A 20,889-nucleotide genomic window follows, 5' to 3' on the forward strand; every position below is an offset into this window, starting at 1 on the left:
GGCAGGAGGACGCCGTGGGGAGCAGCAGGGCAGGAGGACGCCACGGGGAGCAAGGCAGGAGGACGCCGTGGGGAGCAGCAGGGCAGGAGGACGCCACAGGGTGCAGGACTCAGGGGCTCCATGGGACCCAGGGACGCTGCTGCTTCCATCAGTGGCCCTCGTGGCTTTCTCTGTGGAAACAGTGGCTCAGCGTCAGCGCCAGCGTGGGGGTGGCCCGGCTCCAGACGGCGGGTCCTGGCGGGTCTGGGAGGCTCCTGGGCCCGCAGGCCTGCCTGTGTGGAAACCTCGCGGGTGTGGCAGGGAAGCCTCCCGATGACTCAGACTGCAGGGAATTCCCTAATGATCTGGAATATTTTTACTCCTGCACTCAGGCAGGTTCCTACTGAGGACTCGGAGCCTGATAAGGCTGAACACAAAGGCCCTTTCAGAGCCGGCTGCCTTCCTTCCTGCCAGGGGCTGGGTTTTGAACAGCGCGGGGGCCGGCCCTGCCCGCCTGGGCCTCCACGGAGCCGGGAGCCTCCATGGCAATGCTCTTGCCAGCGGGACGCGGCCCTGCATCTCCTTTCCTGAGATGCAAGGTTACTTCCATCTTTCAGCAGCCTCAGTGCTTTGTCTTGTTCTGGAAGCAATTGCTAGATAGACATTTCTGGCCATGAATATATATTGCCTTTGAAAGACTTACTTTATGAGCCTTAAGCAGAAACAGAAAGCCTGCCCTCACCCTCACCCTGGTCGACCGTGAAACGGCCACGGACAGCGGAGACCGCGGGGAGAGGCCCTGCCTCCGAGAGGGAAGGCCACAGGCGCTGGCTCAGCCAGGGTCTTTGAGGACGGCAGGGATGTTTGTCGGTTCCCCACACTTTCGGGGGAAGTCTAAGCGCATCTACTCCCACCTGCGCAGGGATTGCCGGGCGGGCGCTCCCAGGTGTGTGGTGGAGGCTGCTCCGTGGCAGGTGCTGAGCTGGGCCTGGCTGGCCACGCAGACGTGGCTCCCCTTGGGGCTGCTCCGGCAAGGCTGGTTCCCCACAGGTTCACAAGGCACTGGAGGAAAAAGACGCCTCCATGCCGTCGTTCCATTTGCTTTTCATGGACTGACTGCTGTGGGGCAGCCGCCTGAAGGAGGCCGTGGGGAGACGGCTGGAGTCCCTCTCCCTTCTCGGGACATAAAGAGAGGAACGGGCTGTGTTGCCTCGGCTGCAAAAATGGTGTCTCCTTGGGGTGTCATTAAACACAGCGTCCGGGCCCTGTGCGCCTCAGCGTCCCTCCTGCTCAGCACAATCAACCTCCCTCCCCTTCCTGGTGCCAAAGGCCTCCACAGCCTCAGGGAAGTTCCTGGGGAAGCTGAAGCTGTGACTCTGAGCTTCTCGGGCTGGGCGGAGAGCTAACCATAGCCTGCTATGCTCCGGAGCCTCAGAGGAGCACAGTCTTTTGTGGGGTGCAGACAGGGCCTCACCCCAAAGATGGGCTTTGTCATAAGAAAACTCCGAAAGTCGTTTTTAAAAGATACTAAACAGCCAGAAGACTTGGTTACACACAGAGTGATTTGGATTTTTATGAAGTGGGGGTGGAGGGCTTCTGAGCCGCCTGGTGCGTCTGGGCTGGGGGCTTCCGGGAATCCACTGTCACCAACACCCGTGCCGGAGTGAAAACGCCTCTTTCTTCCCGGCTCCTTGCTGCTTCGTGAAACTCAGATGCCTTCCAGCGCAACCGAGTGTATTTTTTAGTTTCCTGTTATTTTTTTCCTAGAGGAGAGATGGATGCCAGGCTCTGTCGAGTGGGCTCATCTGGCGGGTGATTTGCGTGGGGACCTCGGGCGTCCCGGGCTGGCGTGGCCGGGGCTTGGCTGGGCGGCTCGGGGGTCCTGTGTGACTCACATTTCCTCTCTCCACCCTCCACGCAGGCAGCAGCCCGGCACTGTAACAGAGAAAAAGGAGATTTTGTCTGATTTTTCAGTAATTGAGGGTTTGTAACAGACACGTTTTCTTCTTTGGAGACAGAGCATAAGGATAAACTTAAGTGTGTATACCTGTAACTGTTGGTTTTGGGAGCAGACTTTATTTTGGAGAAGATAAAAGAGAGGAAGAGACTGTAGGAGACTGACATCTGTTAGTTTGAGATAATTGCCCCAAACTCAGCCCATCAGAGGGGCCAGGCTGTGGTGCGGCCACCTTTGTCCGTGTGTGCGCCTGGAGCCCCCACTCTGCGGGGCGTGGAGCAGAGAGAACAACGCGTCCTTTCACTGCACCTCTGGGAGCCTTTTCATTTTTAAAAAACATGCAAATGGCCACTGGGGAAAGGCTAAAAATACCTGTGTTTTGCATTTCTGTCTCCTGATGGGCAAGAAGTTGTCAGAGGAAGGCTCTTCGCATTTACCCAGTGGTTCCTTTGCACAGAGGCAGGGCCAGCGGCCAGGCCCTCTTCCACCAGAGTAGACTCCAGCAGGAGCAGGCATCGCACCCTGGTGTGGAGCCCCCGGCCCCCCGTCGCCACTCACACCTCCTGCATCCCTGGGAGGCTGGGCCAGGGACTGCAGAGCCGGGCCCCAGGTCCACGCACAGATGCCCTGCACGCGCTCTGATGATGGGGTACCTGCTCCCCCTCACACCTGCTCTCCCTGGAGAGGATGGGGGCATAGAAACCCTCCCGTGACCTGTCCTCAGGCTGTGAGGCCAGGAGATGCAGGGCCAGGACCGATTCCTGGGATGCGCCTGCCCTGTCGTCCTTCCCACCCAGGGCTGGGGTCAGAACAAGCCCTGAGCCACGTGTTCTCAGCTTCCCCAGGCTCCCAGGGGAACTTTGGCGTTGAGCTTGGGGCCCCGCCTGGGCACATGGGTGCTGAGGCGCTGCCCTCCACAAAACCCCTGGGATGGGCCTACATGGATCTCCCGGGACAAGGCACTCTCCGGGCTCAGGGCCCTGGGTCTGGATCACATGGGGACTTCGGGGAGGGGGCTCCCCGCCACACAAAGTCACAGACGTTTCCTGCTCCTTTCTTCCAGATGGCCACCACGTCTGGGAGATGGAAGCGAAAACCGATCGTGACCTGTGCAAGCCGGTGAGTGCCTTTGGCGCAGCTGGAGCCACTGCGGGTCCCCAGGGCTTGGGAGGCTGGGGTCTGCTGGAGCCACTGTGGGTCCCCAGGGCCTCAGGAAGTGGGGTTCCTGCTTGTTAAAATGAAACAAATAAAAATAATGCATAGAGTAACAGAACCAGTAACAAACAGAATCGCCAAGTACTTGCCGAAGCACCATGTGCTGCACCCAACCTGTCAGGGTCAGGTCAGAGCCCTGGCAGCTGGGGACAGTGCCGGGCAGGCTGAGGGCTGCCTCCCTCCCACGTCCTGGCGCTGAGACAGCCCAGGGAAGGTCATCTCACACGGACCCTCCCGCCCTTTGCTGTCCCCTTGCTGTCACCGTCACCTGGCACGGAGCGGGCCCCTGGGAATCGGTGCTGTGCTGAGTTCCCGGGGCGTGGCCAGCACCTGCCCAGACCCGCTGGCAGCACCGAGGGCAGGGCTCTGCGGCATCCCCATGGGGACTCTCACCCCATCCTCCGAGGCCGCCGATCGCACCAGCCTCTGCGGTGATGGTGACCCAGGCACAAAAGCCTGGGCGTGGCTCCTGGACTCACGACTGGCCACAGCCTGTCAGGGGGTGGTGCACGTGTATGGGGCCATGGCAGACGCATGGCCGGGTCATGCTTCTGCTGTCACCGGGCCGTTTCCAGCACCCCCAGTCACCCGCCACAGCTTCCCTGGCACCATGTGCATGTGGTGGGTGCCTGAGGATAATGACCGTCCTCGGATTGGCTAGTCATGGAGATGACCTTTTGTCTGGACGGTTGTCGCTGCTCCCAAATCTCCCTGAGGTGCCGGCTGCTGCGTGCATCTCTCATACTCCAAGTGTTCATGTTTAAAGTGGTTTCTTGGAGGCAACGTCTTCTTGTTGGTGTCTTGGATCCTCTCTGATGCTGTCTTGTAATTGGCACATGTAGATCGTTAATGTTTCATTGTTTGTTTTTGTTTGTTTGTTTTTGTTTTGTGAAACAGAGTTTCGCTCTTGTTGCCCAGGCCGGAGTGCAGTGGCGTGATCTCGGCTCACTGCAACCTCCACCTCCCGGGTTCAAGCGATTCTCCTGCCTCAGCCTCCCGAGTAGCTGGGATTACAGGCATGTGCCGCCACACCCGGCTAATTTTGTATTTTTAGTAGAGACGGGGTTTCTCCATGTTGGTCAGGCAGGTCTCGAACTCCCAACCTCAGGTGATCCACCCGCCTCAGCCTCCCAAAGTGCTGTGATTACAGGCGGGAGCCACTGTGCCCGACCTGATGTTTACTTATTATCGATACAGTTGGATTGATCCCTACCTTGGATTCTTTGAGTGTTCTATTTAGTCCTATAAAAGCAGTAGAAATCTTTAGGCCAACATAAGATACCACATGGCTCACAAGGGGGTTTTGAAGATGTGAACGTGCTTCCAAGCTCAGCAGTGTGTGTCCCTGGGGGTCGGGGAAGTCTTGTGCATCCACTCAGTGTGTGCAGGTGGAAGCTGATCCGTTCAGAAACCTCAGGGAAGCGCCGATCTGGGGCGGCCGGAGGCAGGTGGACGGGACACCGGGGAGGGGTCTTGAGGTCATCTCCTGCTGGTGGGGGGGGGGGTCGGTGGCCTCCATGGAGAGTGGTGCTGGCACCTTCACTCCCTGTCCCGAGAGGCAGCTCTGTCAGAATAGCCGCGTCTTCCACGCTGCCACTTCAGCGCCCTTCCCCCGAGGGCCCATCCCCTTCCCGGAACCCTTTCCAAGTGGTTATCAGATGGAAGAGGCTCCTCCCTGGCCCTGGGTGAAGTGAGCTCACCTGCAGCTTCAGTGGTGCTCAGGCCTCTCCAAAGCTCCTGGCACTCGCAGAGCTCTGGTTCAATGCTGTCGCTTTTCTTACCTTCACCTGAGAAGCCCCTCGAGGAAAGCTGGAGCCCCAGGGCAGGCCGGCGCTCAGAGGAAGGCATCTCGGCCTACCCCACAGCCAGCGGGTCAGGGTGCTCAGAAGCGTCCTGGGAATGGCCGGCCACAGGCAGAAGCAGCCCGAGCCGCTGTACCAGCCTCTCCTCCCCACAGCCCATTCCCGTGTCCGTACTGGCCTCCTTCCTGCAGCCCGTTGCCCTGGCCATACCGGCCTCTCCTGCCTGCAGCCATTTCCTGTGCCCAGAAGGTCTGTGGCTCCCCGCTGGCCGGGGCTTTGCACCTGCCCAGGGGACTGGCAGCCTCTGCTCACGAGGTCGTCACAGGGCCTCCCCGCCCACCAGGTGTCTGGTTCATTCCTTCCACTGGGCTGCCCTTGCTCTGCTCTGCGTCTGTGCTGGGGACACTGACCTCCTGGCTCTCCATCCCTCTGCCTGCGGGCATCGTAGCCTGGCGCCTGGCCTTGTGCTGCCCACCCGCCCTGGCCCTGGCCCTGTCGGGGTCTCCACAGGCTTCGCCAGCTCCGCACATGCACGCGGGATGCGGGACACAGGATGTGGGACGCAGGATGCTGGAGCCGGCCTGCCCTGTCCCCCTAGGCCGGTAGAGCAGTCTGGAGGAGCCGTGAGCCTTTCCGCATTGAAAACAATCCCAGCCAAGCCGACATCCACATTCTCTGTAATTTTCTGTTTTACTTTTGACACTGGCATATTTTGAAGGACGCTTAACAGCTGTATGTTTTAAAAGAAATTTAAGAGCACATGTGAAAAATTATGTACTTCATGTTTACTGTTTTTTTTTTTTTTTTTTTTTGAGACAGTCTTGCTCTGTCATGTAGATTGGAGTGTGGTGGCTCAATCTCGGCTCATTGCAGCCTCTGCCTCCCAGGTTCCAGCGATTCTCATGCCTCAGTCTCCCAAGTAGCTAGGACTACAGGCGCCAGCCACCATGCCTGGCTAATGTTTTTGTATTTTTTTCAGTAGAGACAGGGTTTCACCATGTTGTCCAGGCTGATCTTCAACTCCTGACCTCAAGTGATCCACCTGCCTCGGCCTCCTAAAGTGCTGGGATTACAGGCGTGAGCCACCACACCTGGCCTCCTGTTTCATTTTTAGTCCCTTAAATGGAGTTTGCTTTAATATATATTTTTTCTCATCCTAAAGGAACTTCATACTCATCGTGGACATTTGGACAATATAAAAAAGGAAATAAAACCTAGTGTAGTCTCACCAACGTAGACATAACCACTGCTGGCATTGGGCATGCGTCCTGCTCCTTTTGCTGCTTTGTGTGTAGATGTTCATGCAGACACACACACATACACACATTACATACATTATATTGTGTACATACGTGTCTCTGTGTGTGTGTATGTGTGTGTATATGTGTGTGTGTGTGTGTGTGTGTGTATATATATATATTTTTTTTTTGAGACAGGGTCTTGCTCTGTCATCCAAGCTGGAGTACAGTGACTTGATCACAGCTCACTGCAGCCTCGATCTCGCGTGCTGAAGCAATTCTCATGCCTCAGCCTCACCAGTAGCTGGGAACACAGGTGTGCCCTATCCTGCCCAGCTAATTTTTAAATTTTTGTAGAGATGGGGCCTCGCAGTGTTGCCCGGGCTGGTCCTGAACTCCTGGGCTCAAGCAATCCTCCCGCCTGGGCCTCCCAAAGTGCTGGGATGACAGGTGTGAGCCACTGTGCTGCCTGCGCGTAAACGAAATGGGATGTGCTGTGTCTATGGTTTTTGTACTTTCTATAAGTAAGTGTATGAGCCTCATCTCAACAGTGGAGTTTTAAAGCAGGTTGCGTGGGTGCTGGTGCCGTTTGGAGCCTGTATTTTTTCCGGTTCGGACGAGTTTCCCTCTCCCTTCCCGCTCTTCCATGTTTCTTCTTTATCGCTTCCTTCTCTGTGTATTTAAGTGGCAGTGCTCCCACAGAGATAGTATTTTTGTCATATAATTTGTCTATTTAGAGAGATGAAGTGGGTTGGCCTGTGCCCACATCGACACAGGCCCTTCCCAGTCAGGTAGGACCTAGGAAAACTGGTATGCACCGTCCAGCCTGCCTCATGGGGTCCCCGCCTCTACCCCAGCCTGGCCCACAGGTTCCTGCCTCCGCCCATCCAGCCTGGCCCACGGGGTCCCCGCCTCCGCCTATCCAGCCTGGCCCAGGGGGTCCTCACCTCCACACCAGCCTGTCCCATGGGGTCCCCGCCTCCACTCCTCTCGCCACTGCCTCTGAGTGCCTCCCGGCCCGTTTTTATTTCAGTCTCAGCTTCCGTGAGACGTTTCCTTCTTGTCTCTTCCCTCAGCTGCTTCTGCTCTAAAGACCCTGCTGCTGTAGCAGCTGCCCTGAGCACTGCTGAATTCAGAAAACAGCCTTGGAGGAAGTGTCTCTTTATCCCCCATACAAATGCCAAGACAGGCTCCGGGCGGCCAGAGCTTCCTGGGTCAGCCCAGGAGATGGCCAGGCCAGGCGAAGCCCAGACCCACAGTGCTGTGGGGGCAGCCCAGGCTGCGTGGGCATTGACAGAACTTGTGGTCCTTCCAGCGGCAGCTTCAGCTCTCCTGGAGCAGCTCTGATGAGGGGCAAAGGCAGGAAGATGCCCGTGTGCCGTGGCTTCTGCTTCGTCCCAATGAACTGCAGTTAATTAAACAACACAGACCGGCTGCCAGGAGCAAGTGTGGCCCCAAGGCACAGAGCCCCAGGGAGGGCACAGGCGGACATGGCCCCTCTGCATCGGTGTCTGGGCCTCAGCTCTTTCATTATTTGTAAATGAGAGAACCTGGACCTGAAGTTATCTTCAGTTTTCTGTCTTTAACACTCACAAGATTTTATTGTTAACATGATTCAATCAATTTAGCTATTAAGCTAGGTGCTGTGCTATAATTAATTATTTTAACAAAAGAAGTAATACAATGGATTTTTCTCCTGCTTGTTAAACTAAGTCATATGATTATAAAAATTAAACTTCATAGACGCGACTCCCACCAAGCCTCTCCCCAGATACCAAGTATCGCCCTCGGCAGGGATGCCCGCATCGCCGCAGTCATTTAGGGTCATTAGAGCCCCAAGTAATGCTGGGGCCTGAGCAAGTGGTCGGGATCTCTGTACCCCAGTCCCGCACCCAGCCCCGACCTCTGCGAACAGCGCCACACCCCATGGCTTGCGTTTCGTGTGTGTACTTGAGAGAGCATGAGTTTTGCAAACGTGCTGCTGACTCTTATACAAAAACATGAAAAGGTAACGGCAGCCTCCACATGCCGCCCTCTGCTGTGTGTGCCTCCGTGCCCTTGGCTGTTCCCACCCCAGGGTCTGCGGGCGTCAGGGTCCACCTCCTCTTCCTCAGCTGGAGTGAATTTGGGGTCTGGTTGAGGGCCTCGGCCATCATCAAATGTGACAAACACAGACCCTCCCCGGAGACCGCGTCTCCAGGATGCACCTGCTCCTCCGGGTTTCACTGCAGTCGTCCGAGCAGGTGCTGGGCCACCGAGCACTTCCATCACACAGCGGCCAGCGCTGGGGCCTTGGGTCGTTTTCTGAAGGTCACCAACGCTTTGGCATCGGAGTAGGCAGAGCCTTTTGCATCCCCGCCAGGCCCCTTGCCCAGGTGGCCCCGGGCAGCCTCCACCCTCAGGCACCTCAGGTCCCAGTTCTGTTCACAGCTTCTCTTTCCCTCAAGTGACAAGATTTCAGTCTTGAGGTTGGTCCTGTTTGCTCCACTGCTCTGAGGAAGCCTCCCGGCTCCTAGGTGTGCAAGAAGCCAAGGGCATCCCTTTCCTGTGAGAGTCCACACACAAGTGCAGGTGGCACAGAGCGTCCAGGGCTGTCGTCGGCTGCTTCTGGACGCCCAGGTGGCCAGCCAGGAGTTTACCGTCACAGCATCCCGTACCGCCATGGAAACGCAGGGTTGCTGTGTGGCCGCCGTGGCGCGGCAGCCGTCGCCTGCCTGGTGCTAATTGTGCCTCCTGTGTGCCCTTCTCCTCTAGAATTCTCTGGTGGTTGAGATCCCGCCGTTTCGGAATCAGAGGATAACCAGCCCTGTTCACGTCAGTTTCTACGTCTGCAACGGGAAGAGAAAGCGAAGCCAGTACCAGCGTTTCACCTACCTTCCCGCCAACGGTAACGCCATCTTTCTAACCTTAAGCAGTGAAAATGAGCGCGTGGGGTGCTTTTTCTAAAGACGCAGAAACGACGTCGCCGTAAAGCAGCATGGCGTGTTGCACGTTTAACTGTGTGATGTCCCGTTAGTGACACTGAGTCATCGATTCCCTGAGAAGGAAAGGAAAAGGAAAGCTTTTTTTGGATGCATTTTCCTTGGTCCCTGTTGGGGTTTGGTGGGGGGGTTGCATACTCAGATAGTCACGGTTATTCCGCTTCTTGCGAATGTGTGTAACAGCCAAGGGGAAAACGTGGCTCTTCTGCTCCAAAAAACTGAGGGGGTCCTGGTGTGCATTTGCATCCTAAAGCTGCTTCAGGTGAAAAGGCAAATAGGTACAGCTATTTTGCAGGCAACTTTAGGAATAAACTTTGCTTTTAAGCCTCTAGTCCTGATGTGGTCTTTAAGGATGGTGAACGAGCTTTGTGCTGGGCGGACGTCCCCAAGACACTTCTCCAGGGGTAATTTCATCTCCTGGGACCACGGGCATCCAGGCTGGGGCACCTTCTCCTCAACCTGCCTGTCCCTTAACCGCCGTGGGAATGGCTCCTTTCCACTCAAAAAAAAAAAAAAAAAAATCAGCTTATGTTTTTAACCTTCAGGGTGTTTTCTGAAAGAAGATACCATTGAGTTTGTTTTTTTAGTCTCTGAACCAGTAGAAGAGAAAGGTGTCCCCCACGCCATCCCGGGCTTCCTTTGTGGGTACAGGCCACCCCCCCCCCCAAGCTCGGAGAGGACAGGGTTAGCTGTCATCCTGAATTTTCTGTATTTTGGGTAAGCCTAGCTAACATCAACAATCTTTTTGTATCGCTTTTTTTCTAAAAACTGCAGAAATTCCTATCGTCATTCCAGAGGGAAATGACACACTGCAAACCAATTGCAAAAGCAGCCGCGTTTTGTTAGTAAAGTCGGGGCGTTTTGGGGGCGTTTTTGAAGGTCTCCGTTTTCTCTGAATGTAAACAGCATTTGTCATAGACCAGATTCTAAGAACGCCCTCGAATCCCCACGTTCACACTGAACTGTTGGGACTCCCCGTTTTGTCAGGCAAGCTCTAGAAATGCCTCTCAACAGGTGGAAAATGGGGTTTCGCTGTACAGCCGCTGTACCCTGAGAGTGTCTGTGAGACAGAGCTGTGGGGGTGATGGGTAGCCCCCAGCCCAGCCCTCGCGGGGAAGAGCCTCACGTTCTGGGACCCCCCTGCGGTTTATGTGATCTGTGCCACCCACACTTAGTGAGCCCGAGCCATTCTTGGAACAAAGTACAATATATCTCACAGAAGAAAATATTTCATCTTTTTCTGAAAATATAATGATTGTGTCCTAATTAAACTTCAAGCATGGTTGACCAGAAATGGAATGTTTTAAAGAAAACCTAGGCCTTACAGAGAAGGACTGCTTTCTGGAGCAGTGCATCAATTTTTTTCTTCTTTGCTCGGCACCCGGCAGTCCCCACTGTGGGTTTGAGCAGCACCGAGTTTAGCACAGATCACGCGTCTCAGAGGCAGACGAAGGGGTGTGTGATGCCTGCCCTTCACAGGCGGGAGGTGGAGGCGCCTAGGACCATGGCCACAACATGAAGCCGGTGGGGTTGAGCCGCTCCTGTTACCTCCTGTCCACACCCCGCCCGGCAGCCGGCCGTCCTCTCCTACCAGCCGTGCTTCTGCCTCGGTCAGCCTCAGCTCCCCTCTCAGCTCCGTGCCCAGCGTGGACGTCTCTCCTGGACCCCCGCCCAGTGTCCCGGCTACACCCTCCACCCGCCATCTGCCCCAGCATGGCTCAACACAGGCCGGGTTCCCCAGGCTCGCCCTGGACACCAGCCTTCGCCCGTCCTCCCTCTCTTTGCCTCTGTCGTCTCTCCTCTCCTGGACGTAGCGCCAGAGTCCCTGGGTGACCTTCCCAGGCCCCCACGAGTACACTGACCAGGCCCCAGGGGCTCCCCGGCTCCCTGTCACCCCAGCTGGTCCTGAGGGCTGTGACCACAACTTGCACCAGACTGTGAGCCCCTCGGCAGAGCCCCCAGGCTGCTGCAGGGCGAGACCCCCAGTGTTGACACTGTGCCTACCTCGAGGCCACTGGCGGTGTGGTTCTTAAATAAATAAACGAACGAATGGAAACCAGCACCCAGGTATCCGTGTTCCGTCCCGCGTCCCCACTGCACCTCCTGCCTCTGCAGCGCCGGCTGGGTCTGAGGACGCCAAGGCCACTCCAGGACCTTCATCCTCCGTGCTGTGCATCTGTGTCTTGGGGTCCAGCTCGGATGGCTTCTTCCACGGGGTCTGAGAGATAGTTGCCAGCTCTGCAGGACCTGGAGTGGAGGCAGGACGGGTGGGTGTGGGTGGAGGACAGCAGGTTAGCAAGCCCCGGCCAGACTCAAAGCTTCTCTTGGTTTACTTTTTCCCTTTTCTACACTGTTGTGTGGGGGGTCGTTCGCATTCTGGGTTTCCACTGTGCCGGTGAGCTTTGGGTCTGTGCGCCCGCGGGTCACAGCAGTGAGGGGCGGACTCTTGGGGTCGTGAAATGTGCTGTTGAAATGCACGAGATGACAAAAATGAACCCACTGAAACTCCAGCTGTGGAATTCCTTTCATGTACACGTTTGTAAAATCAAGTCTCATTTTAGGTTTTCCTTCAAAATTCCCGTCCCCACAGGCAGGACGGGGAGGCAGCGCGGGGGGGCTGCACAGGGGAGGCTGCACAGGGGGAGACAGCGTGGGGAGGCGGCGGGGCGGGGGCTGCACAGGGGAGGTGGTGCGGGGAGGCCGTGGCCTGGCGTCTCTCCTTTCAAGTCAGAAGGTCGCAGGTCAGCCTCCGGGAGTCACGCATCTGAGTGCAGAGGGCCCCGGGCTCGGGGGGCTGAGCCTTTGGTTGATGGTCTGTGATGGGCCCAGATGGAGAGTTCCCTTCACCCTCCCTAGCGGGGCCAGGCGTTAAATGGGGAAAAGTTCCCACCAGAATGTATCAGCTCCATGAACAGAGCGGCACAGACCTTGAGGAGTCCTGCCGGCCGCCCCTCCTGACGTCCCGGGATGCTGCCCGGCGAGCAAAGTGAAAAGGTCGTCTGCAGTTAAAGAGGCTGGAACACACACGCCCACAGAGAGGCTTCCTGAGCGGCTTGTCTGTCACTGTTTTTGTTTAACTGCGGCCTGAATTTAATCTCCCGGAAGGCGTGTTAGGAGGGCTGAGGGATGATCTGGTACCACGAAGGTTCGCGGTTCCGAGAGGTGATTCCAAAATGTCAGCATTACAGGCGGAGAGAGGCGAGCCCGGAACGTGGGGACCCTGCCCAGGTCTGGTTAGAAGGCGGTGTCCGCGTGGCCTGGAGCTTGCGTGAGGGGTGCACTTATGCCCCCAGATAGGAGTAGGCAGTGTGGTGCCACGGGCACTTTGGAGAAAGAAAACAAAGTTACAGACTCAAAATTACCTGCCAAAGTCAGTATTTTTTTAAACAAGAAAATAAAACATGACAAATCACTGGGTCTTGTCAGGTCTTTTTTTCTGAAGTCGTTTTAGTCGATTACCTGGAAACGCTTCCAGGGCCCCAGGGCTGGGGACACGGATCTTTTCCCCCATCAGTGCCGAGGAGAAGCTGCTCCCGGCCGCCGGTCCCCGTGGGAACAGAACACACAGCCAGCCCTGCCTCTGTGGGGGTCCCTTTGGTGGCCAGAGCCCCCTTCCTCAGGGGACACGCGGTCCAGCTGAGGGTCATCCGGTGACAGGGAGTGGCTGCTGTGATGATCCAGGCACAGAAACAGCTTTGTCCACAGAACGCGATGTCCGGGGTGCGAGGGCATCGGGACGCATCTGCCTCGGGATCTGGGGGTCTGTCATGGGGAGTGGGCATGGGCCCCAAGACCAGACAGGAGTCAGCTGGAGACTCGAACGTCACAAAGAAGGGTAGACGCGCTTCCCGCCCTCGTTACTCAGCAGCCCCTCTGCTGGCCCTGCAATGATGACCTAGGCCTGAGAATCTCTTTCTGCCTCAAGCAGTAGAAAGGGGAATAGATTCCATTACTTCCCTGTTTGCAATGGATTATTAAATCTAGCAATAACTGTGGCATCGGCGAGGTGTTGGTACAAAGGGAGCCGGGGTCCTGTGGCCTTGGGTCCACCCCAGTGAAGGTCACTGGAGGGAGCTGCTCAGAGTGTGAGCCATGGGGTGGGGGTAGCTGTGAAACTGAGGTCCCCATGCACAGAGCACACCACCCAGGGTCAACAGCTGGGGGCTTGTCTCCGCTGGCACTTCCCAGGCCACAGAACCAGCCCCTCTAGGAAGCCTCCTCCAGATAGCGCGGCCCAGGCCCTCAGGAAGCTCAGCTGGGGCTGCGTGAGCTGCGGGGCTCAGAGCACCCTGCAAGGGATCCTCCTGGTTTCCTTTCATGGGCGGGCCCTGGGCCACCGCCCGACCTCCACGCCCTCCTGCTCAGCCCAGCAGCCTCCCCTTCTCAGGGGTTTCCCATTCTGCCTTTTCCCTGGACTTTCCGGCTCACTTTGTCCATGTCCATGTCCACTGCATGTAAAGCTTGATCATGAGACAGTGAGGTTCGTGAGGTCTCCGCAGATGCTCAGAGGCCCCAGATCGCCCTTTCGTTGCCACTGGCCAACAGCACAGCTTGGGTGGGCCTCGAACACCTGTGGCCTCTTCCTCTCCCCTCCCCTCACTTGTAGGTACCCTGGGGCCGGGCCTGAGCTCGGCTCTCACTGCAAAGTGAACCTGCCCATTTCAGACACCCAGGCATGGCTCCCATGTTCCCTCATCTGATCCCGCCATCATGGCACCTGCCTCCCAGCTCCTGACAATGCCAGGTCAGCCCTGGCCTCGCGGCGCTCTGGGTTTCAGCCTTGAGAGACTTCCCATGTGTCGGCTGTGGGTGCCTGGATGCACCAGGGCCTGGTCACAGGTTCTTAAAGCAGAGATACTCCTGGCACCCCTTGTGTGCCCTCCAAGGGCCTAAAACGCAGACGACCCACACTCCATGCTCCGTCCTGCACAGGAACCAGGGTGGCCTCCCCTTTCTGCAGCTTGTGGGGGTCAAGCCGGGCCCCCCACACTGATGTTCCAGCCCAGCTCTGCCCCAGCTTAGAAGTCCTACCTGATTTCAAACAGAGCAGATGATGCTGACGTTTCCAGCCCGCGGTGTGGCCTGCACTGGGCTCCAGGTGGCCACGGGGCGAGGAGTCTGGGAGCCCAGCTGCCAAGTGTGTCAGTGGCAGGAGCTGAGCTGGCCCCACCTGTGAGCAGTGGCCTGCGGGCTTCTCATCCCTGTTCTACTGAAAGCCCCACCACCACTCGAGGGAGGGAGGCAGCGCTTATCAAATTTCAGTTTTGTCGGTTGCCTCACTCCTCAGACAGCGAGTGAGGGAGGGGTGTTCGGATGCTCACTGTTGATGCTATAAACCTGAGGGAAGGGAATTCTGTCACATGCTGTGGGGTGCCGGCCCCACCAGGCCTCCCAGGAGACCTCCCCAAATGTCCAAAGAAGGGCTCCAATTAAAAGGAGAGCCGGAGATGTGCTCGCCAAAACCCCTACCAGCAAGACGCCAGGCATCCTAGCCAGCCGACACTCAGGCCGTGCGTGTCCTGTTTTAAAACGGGAGGGATTTGGGGTGGAAGACGGCTCCTTCAGAAATCAGAGATGAGGGGAATGAATTAGGGAACTAGCGTCGGGATCCAGACTGGTGTGGAAGAGTCCACAGGACTCAGCATCCGATGGGCGCGCCTGGGGCTGGGCGAGTCTGGCTCCAGAAGGAGGATGGGGCCGGGAGCCTGAGACAGGATGAGAGGGCGGGAAGGGGCTTGTTTAGAAATCTAAGGGCCATGGGCCACCAAAAACAAACCAGGAGGTGTGAGTCAGTGGGGAGGCTGGGCGCCAGGAAGCCTGCGCTCCGGGACATGCGTGAGGCAAGAGGAGCACCCTGAGCTTGGCGATGTTGGCCGCGCACCTGGGAGGGACCCGCCTGTCCACGCGGAGACGCTGCCAGACGGCATCGGCCATGCTGCTCCGTGGCTCCAGCCAGAGTGGGAAAGCCTGGCCCCACAGAACACGGAGGGCCACCCAGGCGAGGACTGGCGTGAGCCGACCAGTGTGTGTTTCGGCTTACGTGGTCTGTGGGAGCGTCCTCTGTCATCAGCCTAATTGGGCAGCAGATCCCGCCTCACCGTGCCCTGGAGCAGCATGGGGCGCCCCACGGCCCGAGGCCCCCTCGCGCTTCCCCTCGCTGCTACCGTGTCGTCCTGGCTCCGTCGCTGCCACCCGAGACCCCCGTCAAGTCACTGAGCCCTGCGCCTGTTTTCACACTTCTGTGTATGTAGGAAGCCCCCCACCGATGTTGCTTGGGGTCGACGTGATAAACCCAAGGGAAAAGGAATTCTCTCAGCCCCACCGACACGCAGGATGGGTGTGAAGGCAAAGTGAGATCATGAGCAAAAGCACTTGGGCCCGTCCTGGGCTCCTCGCCGGGGTTAGCCACGGTTGTCAGCCGCCACGGAGCTGCGGTTTCAGCCTGGAGGTCTGTGGCGTGCGTGGTTGGAAACAACTCACGTGGCTGTGGCTCCGGAAGAGTGTGCCTTCCTGGAAACCTTGGAACATGCCTCAGCAGGAACGCCAGTGAAGAGTCGGGGAGAGAGCACGAATTCCCAAAGGCAGATGGAGTTTGGAAGGACCCTTCTCTGTCTCCCATCAGGTGGTGCCTGGTTGGTGCAGATTCACCCCCTGGTGGGCCGTGGGTCCCTCACCTGCTCTGGAAACTGATCTTGGCTCTGAACATGAAGAAATGATGCCCTCTCAGCCTCGAGGGAAGGGCGAGAGGACAGCTCCATCCGCTGTTTTCTTTCGTTGTTTGAGAAAAGTCATGCCCTGGAGGTGTCATTCCTGGTTGTTTATGTTGATGGCAAAACTTGGACTTTATTGTCGTACAGCAAACAGAAGACAATCTGATCTTTGTTTTTCAGGGGTTTAGACTTTGAACAAAACCCCTTTTGTCCAGTACTGTAGCGCGTACCTCGTAGGGTAATTCAAGCTAAACACTTGAGGTTGCGTAAAAATGGGGGCCTGGGGGAGAAGGGAACTGTCTTGGGATCGTTCCTTGCTGTGCATGGCACCTGCAGCGTGCAGGCAGCTCGGTGTTGGATCTCCCCGCCCCCAATGCCAGCTGGGGACCAGATGTTACTGTGGACGCAGGAAGGGGGTCCGGGGCACCGTCTCAGCCTTTGGGGCTTCCATAGTGAGCACCACCGGCCGGGCGCCTTGTAAACAACAGACGTTCATTTCTCATAGCTCTGGGGGCTGGAAGTCTGAGGTCGGGGCTGGTACGGTCAGGTTCTGGTGAGGACCTTTCCAGGTTGCAGACAGCCAAAATCCTGCCATATCCTCACGTGGCAGGACAGGCAATTTGTTTCTTCCTCTTCATGGGATGACAGTCCCATTGGATCAGGGCCCCGCCCTGATGATATTGTTTAACCCCCAGTTACCTCCTGCAAACCCTGTTCTCAAATAGAGTCACACGTTCGGGGGTTAAGGCTTCAACATGAGGTTGAGGGGACATGATTCCGTCCATAGCACTGACCCCACTTGTCTAAAGCCAAAGGGCTGGGCCTGCCCCTTGCCCCCCTGCCTGCCCATCCCCAGGTCCCTGTTCTTGTCCCCAGGCCCCCCCCGCCCACCCCCAGGTGCTCCCTGTGCTGCAGACAGAGTCCCCGAGGAGCCAGGAGCTGCCGGTCACCAGCCGCACAGGAAGCCGGCGGGTGGGGCAGGCTCGTGCCGATTTTCATTCTCAGATCTTGTCACCTCTGTCTTATAGCAGAAGGGGGCCCTGATCTGGGAGCCATGAAGACCCCAGCTGTCCCGCAGGAGCCCGGTCACACCAAGGCAGCCAAGGGGACCACGTTGGGAGGAGGATGCAGTCGGGGCCATTGGGAGCTGTGAGGGGCCCCCAGGTCCGCCCCAGGTGAGGGGCTCTGCCTGTCCTGGGGCTGCATGGATCCAGCTGGGGCTTTAGAACCGGAACCATTCGAGGGGCTGTGGCGGGTAACGTCCACTCACGTCCTGCCTTCTGTTGCCATGTAGAGATGGGAGCCCAGTTTCCAGGCTTGGGGCTCTTTAAAGAGAGGCCAGGATTGTGCTGAATGCTCTCTGGCCATGGTGGGGGCTTTGGCAGGGGAGGCCCTGGGGGAGAGGCTCTCCCAGCTCACTGCCTGCGTCTTTGGCCAGAATTGGCACCTGCACGGGGCCTGGAAACGTCGTGCTCACCTGGGGCAGAAGCCTCCCTCCAGGACTTAGCTTCTGACGTCACTGCTATCGAGGCAGAGACTCTGCAGTGGCGTCAGGGAAAAGCTGGGCCCCAGAACAGCACCAGGCACCGGACAGGCCCTCAGTGCCTTCCACGGAGGATGCAGTGTGAGGCCTGGGTCTGCGGGGACGGTTTACCTGTCAGCTCTGCACACCGCTAACCACTGCACGCCGCCTCCACAGACAGTCGCTGTGAACGATGGGGCTGCCGTGGATGCTGGGGCTGCCGTGGACAGTGGGGCTGCCGTGGACAATGGGGCTGTCATGGACAATGGGGCTGTCGTGGACGCTGGGGCTGTCGTGGACAAGGGGCTGTCATGGACGCTGGGGCTGCCGTGGACAATGGGGCTGTCATGGACAATGGGGTAGCCACTGTGGACAACGGGGCTGCCGTAGACACTGCAGCCAGCCTGCTCCGTGGGAATATGCTTTGTAAAGCCGGCCGGCGCTGAGGCCAGCACTCGCCTTCCACACTCTGCTCTTTGTAACGAGTTTCGTAAACTCACCCTCAGGTGATTGGTGTTTCTGGTGCACCGTTGCTTAGCCTGAAAGTGAGCTGCCCTTTTACTGAGCCCATCTGTTTGCTGCCTCCACCCCAGCCCCACGTGGCTGATGCTCCACCCCAGCCCCACGTGGCTGATGTCATCAGGAGGCAGCCAGCCTGGCGCAGGGTGAGCCCGGAACACGTGCTCTCCGCCTGAACGGGGCCTGTGGGGCTCCCTCCACAGGTGAGACTCCCAGGCTCTTGTGCAGACGCTCGCTCATTTCCTCACTGATAGGATGCGTCTCACGAGGCTCTGATTTACAGCGCAGGCATACAGCTTCCCTGAAACCCACACAAAAAGCACAGTTTAGGCCAAGCCCAGGTGCAGTATGTTCGTGCATTTCAGCTTCTTAGGTGCTGGGATGTGGAAGCAGCCGTGTGGCTTTCCTTTGCTTGTGAAGGTGAGTTTACACTTTCCAGCTTCTCTTTGTATTGGGAAGGCTGCAGCTCTCTGGGGCTTGACTTAGCAGAGAATATCCCGCTACATCCTCATGGGCCAGCGGGTCAGGCGGGGCCACCCAGAAACATCCCCCGCAGGTGCTGGGTGCCAGGTGCCTCGCGCGTCCCTGCCGTCCACGGCCCTTTGTCCCTGGCTGTGCTTCATGTCAGTGCCCCTTGGGGCAAGGATAGGGAGATGGGGGAGTCACCTGGGGAAGGCCGGGCCCTGGTGGGAGGCAGCTTTGGAGCAGCTGGGATGGCACAAGACGCTGCTCCAGGGCCGAGAAACCATCCGGCCAACCCCAGACTTGAGCCAGACCTCACGGGCAAGGCTGAGAGAAGCCGTATGGGGACCCCAGCCCAGGGAGGGCCACTGCGGCAGGAACAGGCGCAGACACCTGCAGGGTCAGCCCAGGCCACCTTCCAAGTGCGGTGACCATGCCCACAACTCACGCTGCCAAGGGACTAGGACTGGCTCTGCAGACTCACAAGATGCCATCATGGGCGGGGCACATGCGGCGACCCCAGGTTTCAAGTCACTGCCCCCAGCTCCCTGCAAATAGCTGTGGGCGGGAGAGGGGCGGCAGGCAGGCACAGGAGTTTATTCCTGTGAGGAGCGTGTTGCCACAGCCTCTGTAGGCTGGAGCCCCGGGCCTCAGAGAGGGAGCGCCTGCCTGTGGGTGGGGGGACGGGAGCTGCCAACCAGGTGAGGTCCCAGTGAAGCGTCCACTCAGCCTTCTGCTTGCCCCTGGGGGAGGTGGACCCATCAGTGCTGGGCCTGCTCCAAACCCGCAGGGCAAGTGGCCGAGGCATTCCGACGCCACTGCCGGCCGCCAGCATCCTGGGGAGGTGGGTCGTGTGTCCCAGCGCCGTGTGTCCCTCGCCACCACGATCCTGGGTCAGGACGTCCCCAGGAAGAATCCAGTGGCTGGAGAGATGTGGGGGTTAATGCCGGTGCCACTGCGGTTTTAGACGGGCCGCGTCTGCGCCGTGTTCTTGGCGTTCTCCGGCCAGCAGCAGCAGACACCACCCGGTCGCCCTGGCCCCGACGGCTCTCTGGCATCGCTGGCCTTGGCCCATGGGGCGGCTGATTTATGGCCACTGCTGTTTATGGGACAGCTGTGCTCAGGGCCTTTAGTGTCCAGCAGAGCTGGCAGGTACCAGTTTTTAAAGCGCTTGGGGGACATTTCATAGAAGAGGCGCACTGGCCCCTGTGCCTGGCCACGTTTCTGGGCCCTGGCTGAAAATCCCGTGCAGTGAAGAGAGGATCCCAACAGGGTATTAATTTAACCTTCCAGCCATGTGCTTTTGCTAAAGATCATAAACTCTGAGAATTACTGGCTTAATTTAGAATGGAGGCTTGGCTGTTCGGGACCTCAGCCTCTTCTGAGCGGGAGAGACGTGGGCGCCCACCAGCGTCTCACTCCCACATCTGGGCCTGTTTCCGGCGACCCCTGTGCCTCTCAGAGGCACAGGCCTGAGTTCACAGAGACCACTGGCCAAGCCCTGCCTCTGGGGCTCCCGCCGTCTGGCTTTGTCCTGGACTCGCCATCTGTGGATTTACCATATGCTTGAAGCTGGAACGGCAGGAAGGGGCAGTTCCTGAGGCCCGGCTGCCTCCGCAGAGTTGGTGGGGAGGCCACGGCCTGAGGCCAAAATGCGTCCCCTGGATGAACATGACCCCAGCCCTGTGGTCTCCAGACAGTGGTTAGAGCCCCACCCTCCACAGGCACCGCCTCCCGCTGCCCCTTCAAAAAGATGTTGCAGCCCACGGCCCAGATATTCGACTTTCTAATACAAAGTGAGGCCTGTAGGGTTTCCCAATCTACATGAGGGCGCCTTCTCCGCAGCCCCCCGACTTGCACAGGCAGTCCTGGGGCTCTGCCCTATCCGTGAACCCTCAGCTGAAGAGGACAGCCCCAGAGGTGGCCACATTCAGGTGGCTGGAGGCAGAGTCCTCCCTGCAGGAACTTCCCCCGGCGCTGCCAGGGTCTGTGCACCTCCTTCAGCCCCAACTAAGGAGAGCATGCGGGGCTGAGAGCATGCAGACCCTCATGCACCAGGCGTGAGCGTTGTCTTCAGATGGGACCGAGTGGGCCTCACTGTTGTGACGACTGAATGTGACGTCTGGGGTATAATTCCAGCGTGCCCGGATTCCTGGGGTGTAATTCCAGCCCTGACCCGGTTCCTGGGGTGTAATTCCAGTGTCCTGGGGTGTAATTCCAGCCCTGACCTGGTTCCGGGGGTGTAATTCCAGCGTGACCCAGTTCCTGGGGTGTAATTCCAGCGTCCTGGGGTGTAATTCCAGCGTGACCTGGTTCCAGGGGTATAATTCCAGCATGACCCGGTTCCGGGGGTGTAATTCCAGCATGACCCGTTTCCGGGGGTGTAATTCCAGTCCTGACCCGGTTCCTGGGGTGTAATTCCAGCGTGACCCGGTTCCGGGGTGTAATTCCAGCGTGACCCGGTTCCGGGGTGTAATTCCAGTGTGACCCCATTCCGGGGGTGT

At 58.1% G+C, this 20,889-nt stretch overlaps 1 protein-coding gene across 1 annotated transcript in view; it reads left to right on the top strand.

The window, feature by feature from the left end:
* Nucleotides 1-20,889, top strand: part of NFATC1 (nuclear factor of activated T-cells, cytoplasmic, calcineurin-dependent 1) — a 119,923-nt gene that overhangs the window by 55,435 nt on the left and 43,599 nt on the right. The window contains exons 7-8 of the mRNA XM_011934393.1: nt 3,000-3,055; nt 8,946-9,078. Of these exons, the coding sequence (XP_011789783.1) occupies nt 3,000-3,055; nt 8,946-9,078 (189 nt within the window). The remainder of the gene's footprint in view (nt 1-2,999; nt 3,056-8,945; nt 9,079-20,889) is intronic.

This window comes from Colobus angolensis, unplaced genomic scaffold, assembly GCF_000951035.1.
Source record: "Colobus angolensis palliatus isolate OR3802 unplaced genomic scaffold, Cang.pa_1.0 Scaffold135, whole genome shotgun sequence".
NCBI classification, from domain to species: domain Eukaryota; kingdom Metazoa; phylum Chordata; class Mammalia; order Primates; family Cercopithecidae; genus Colobus; species Colobus angolensis.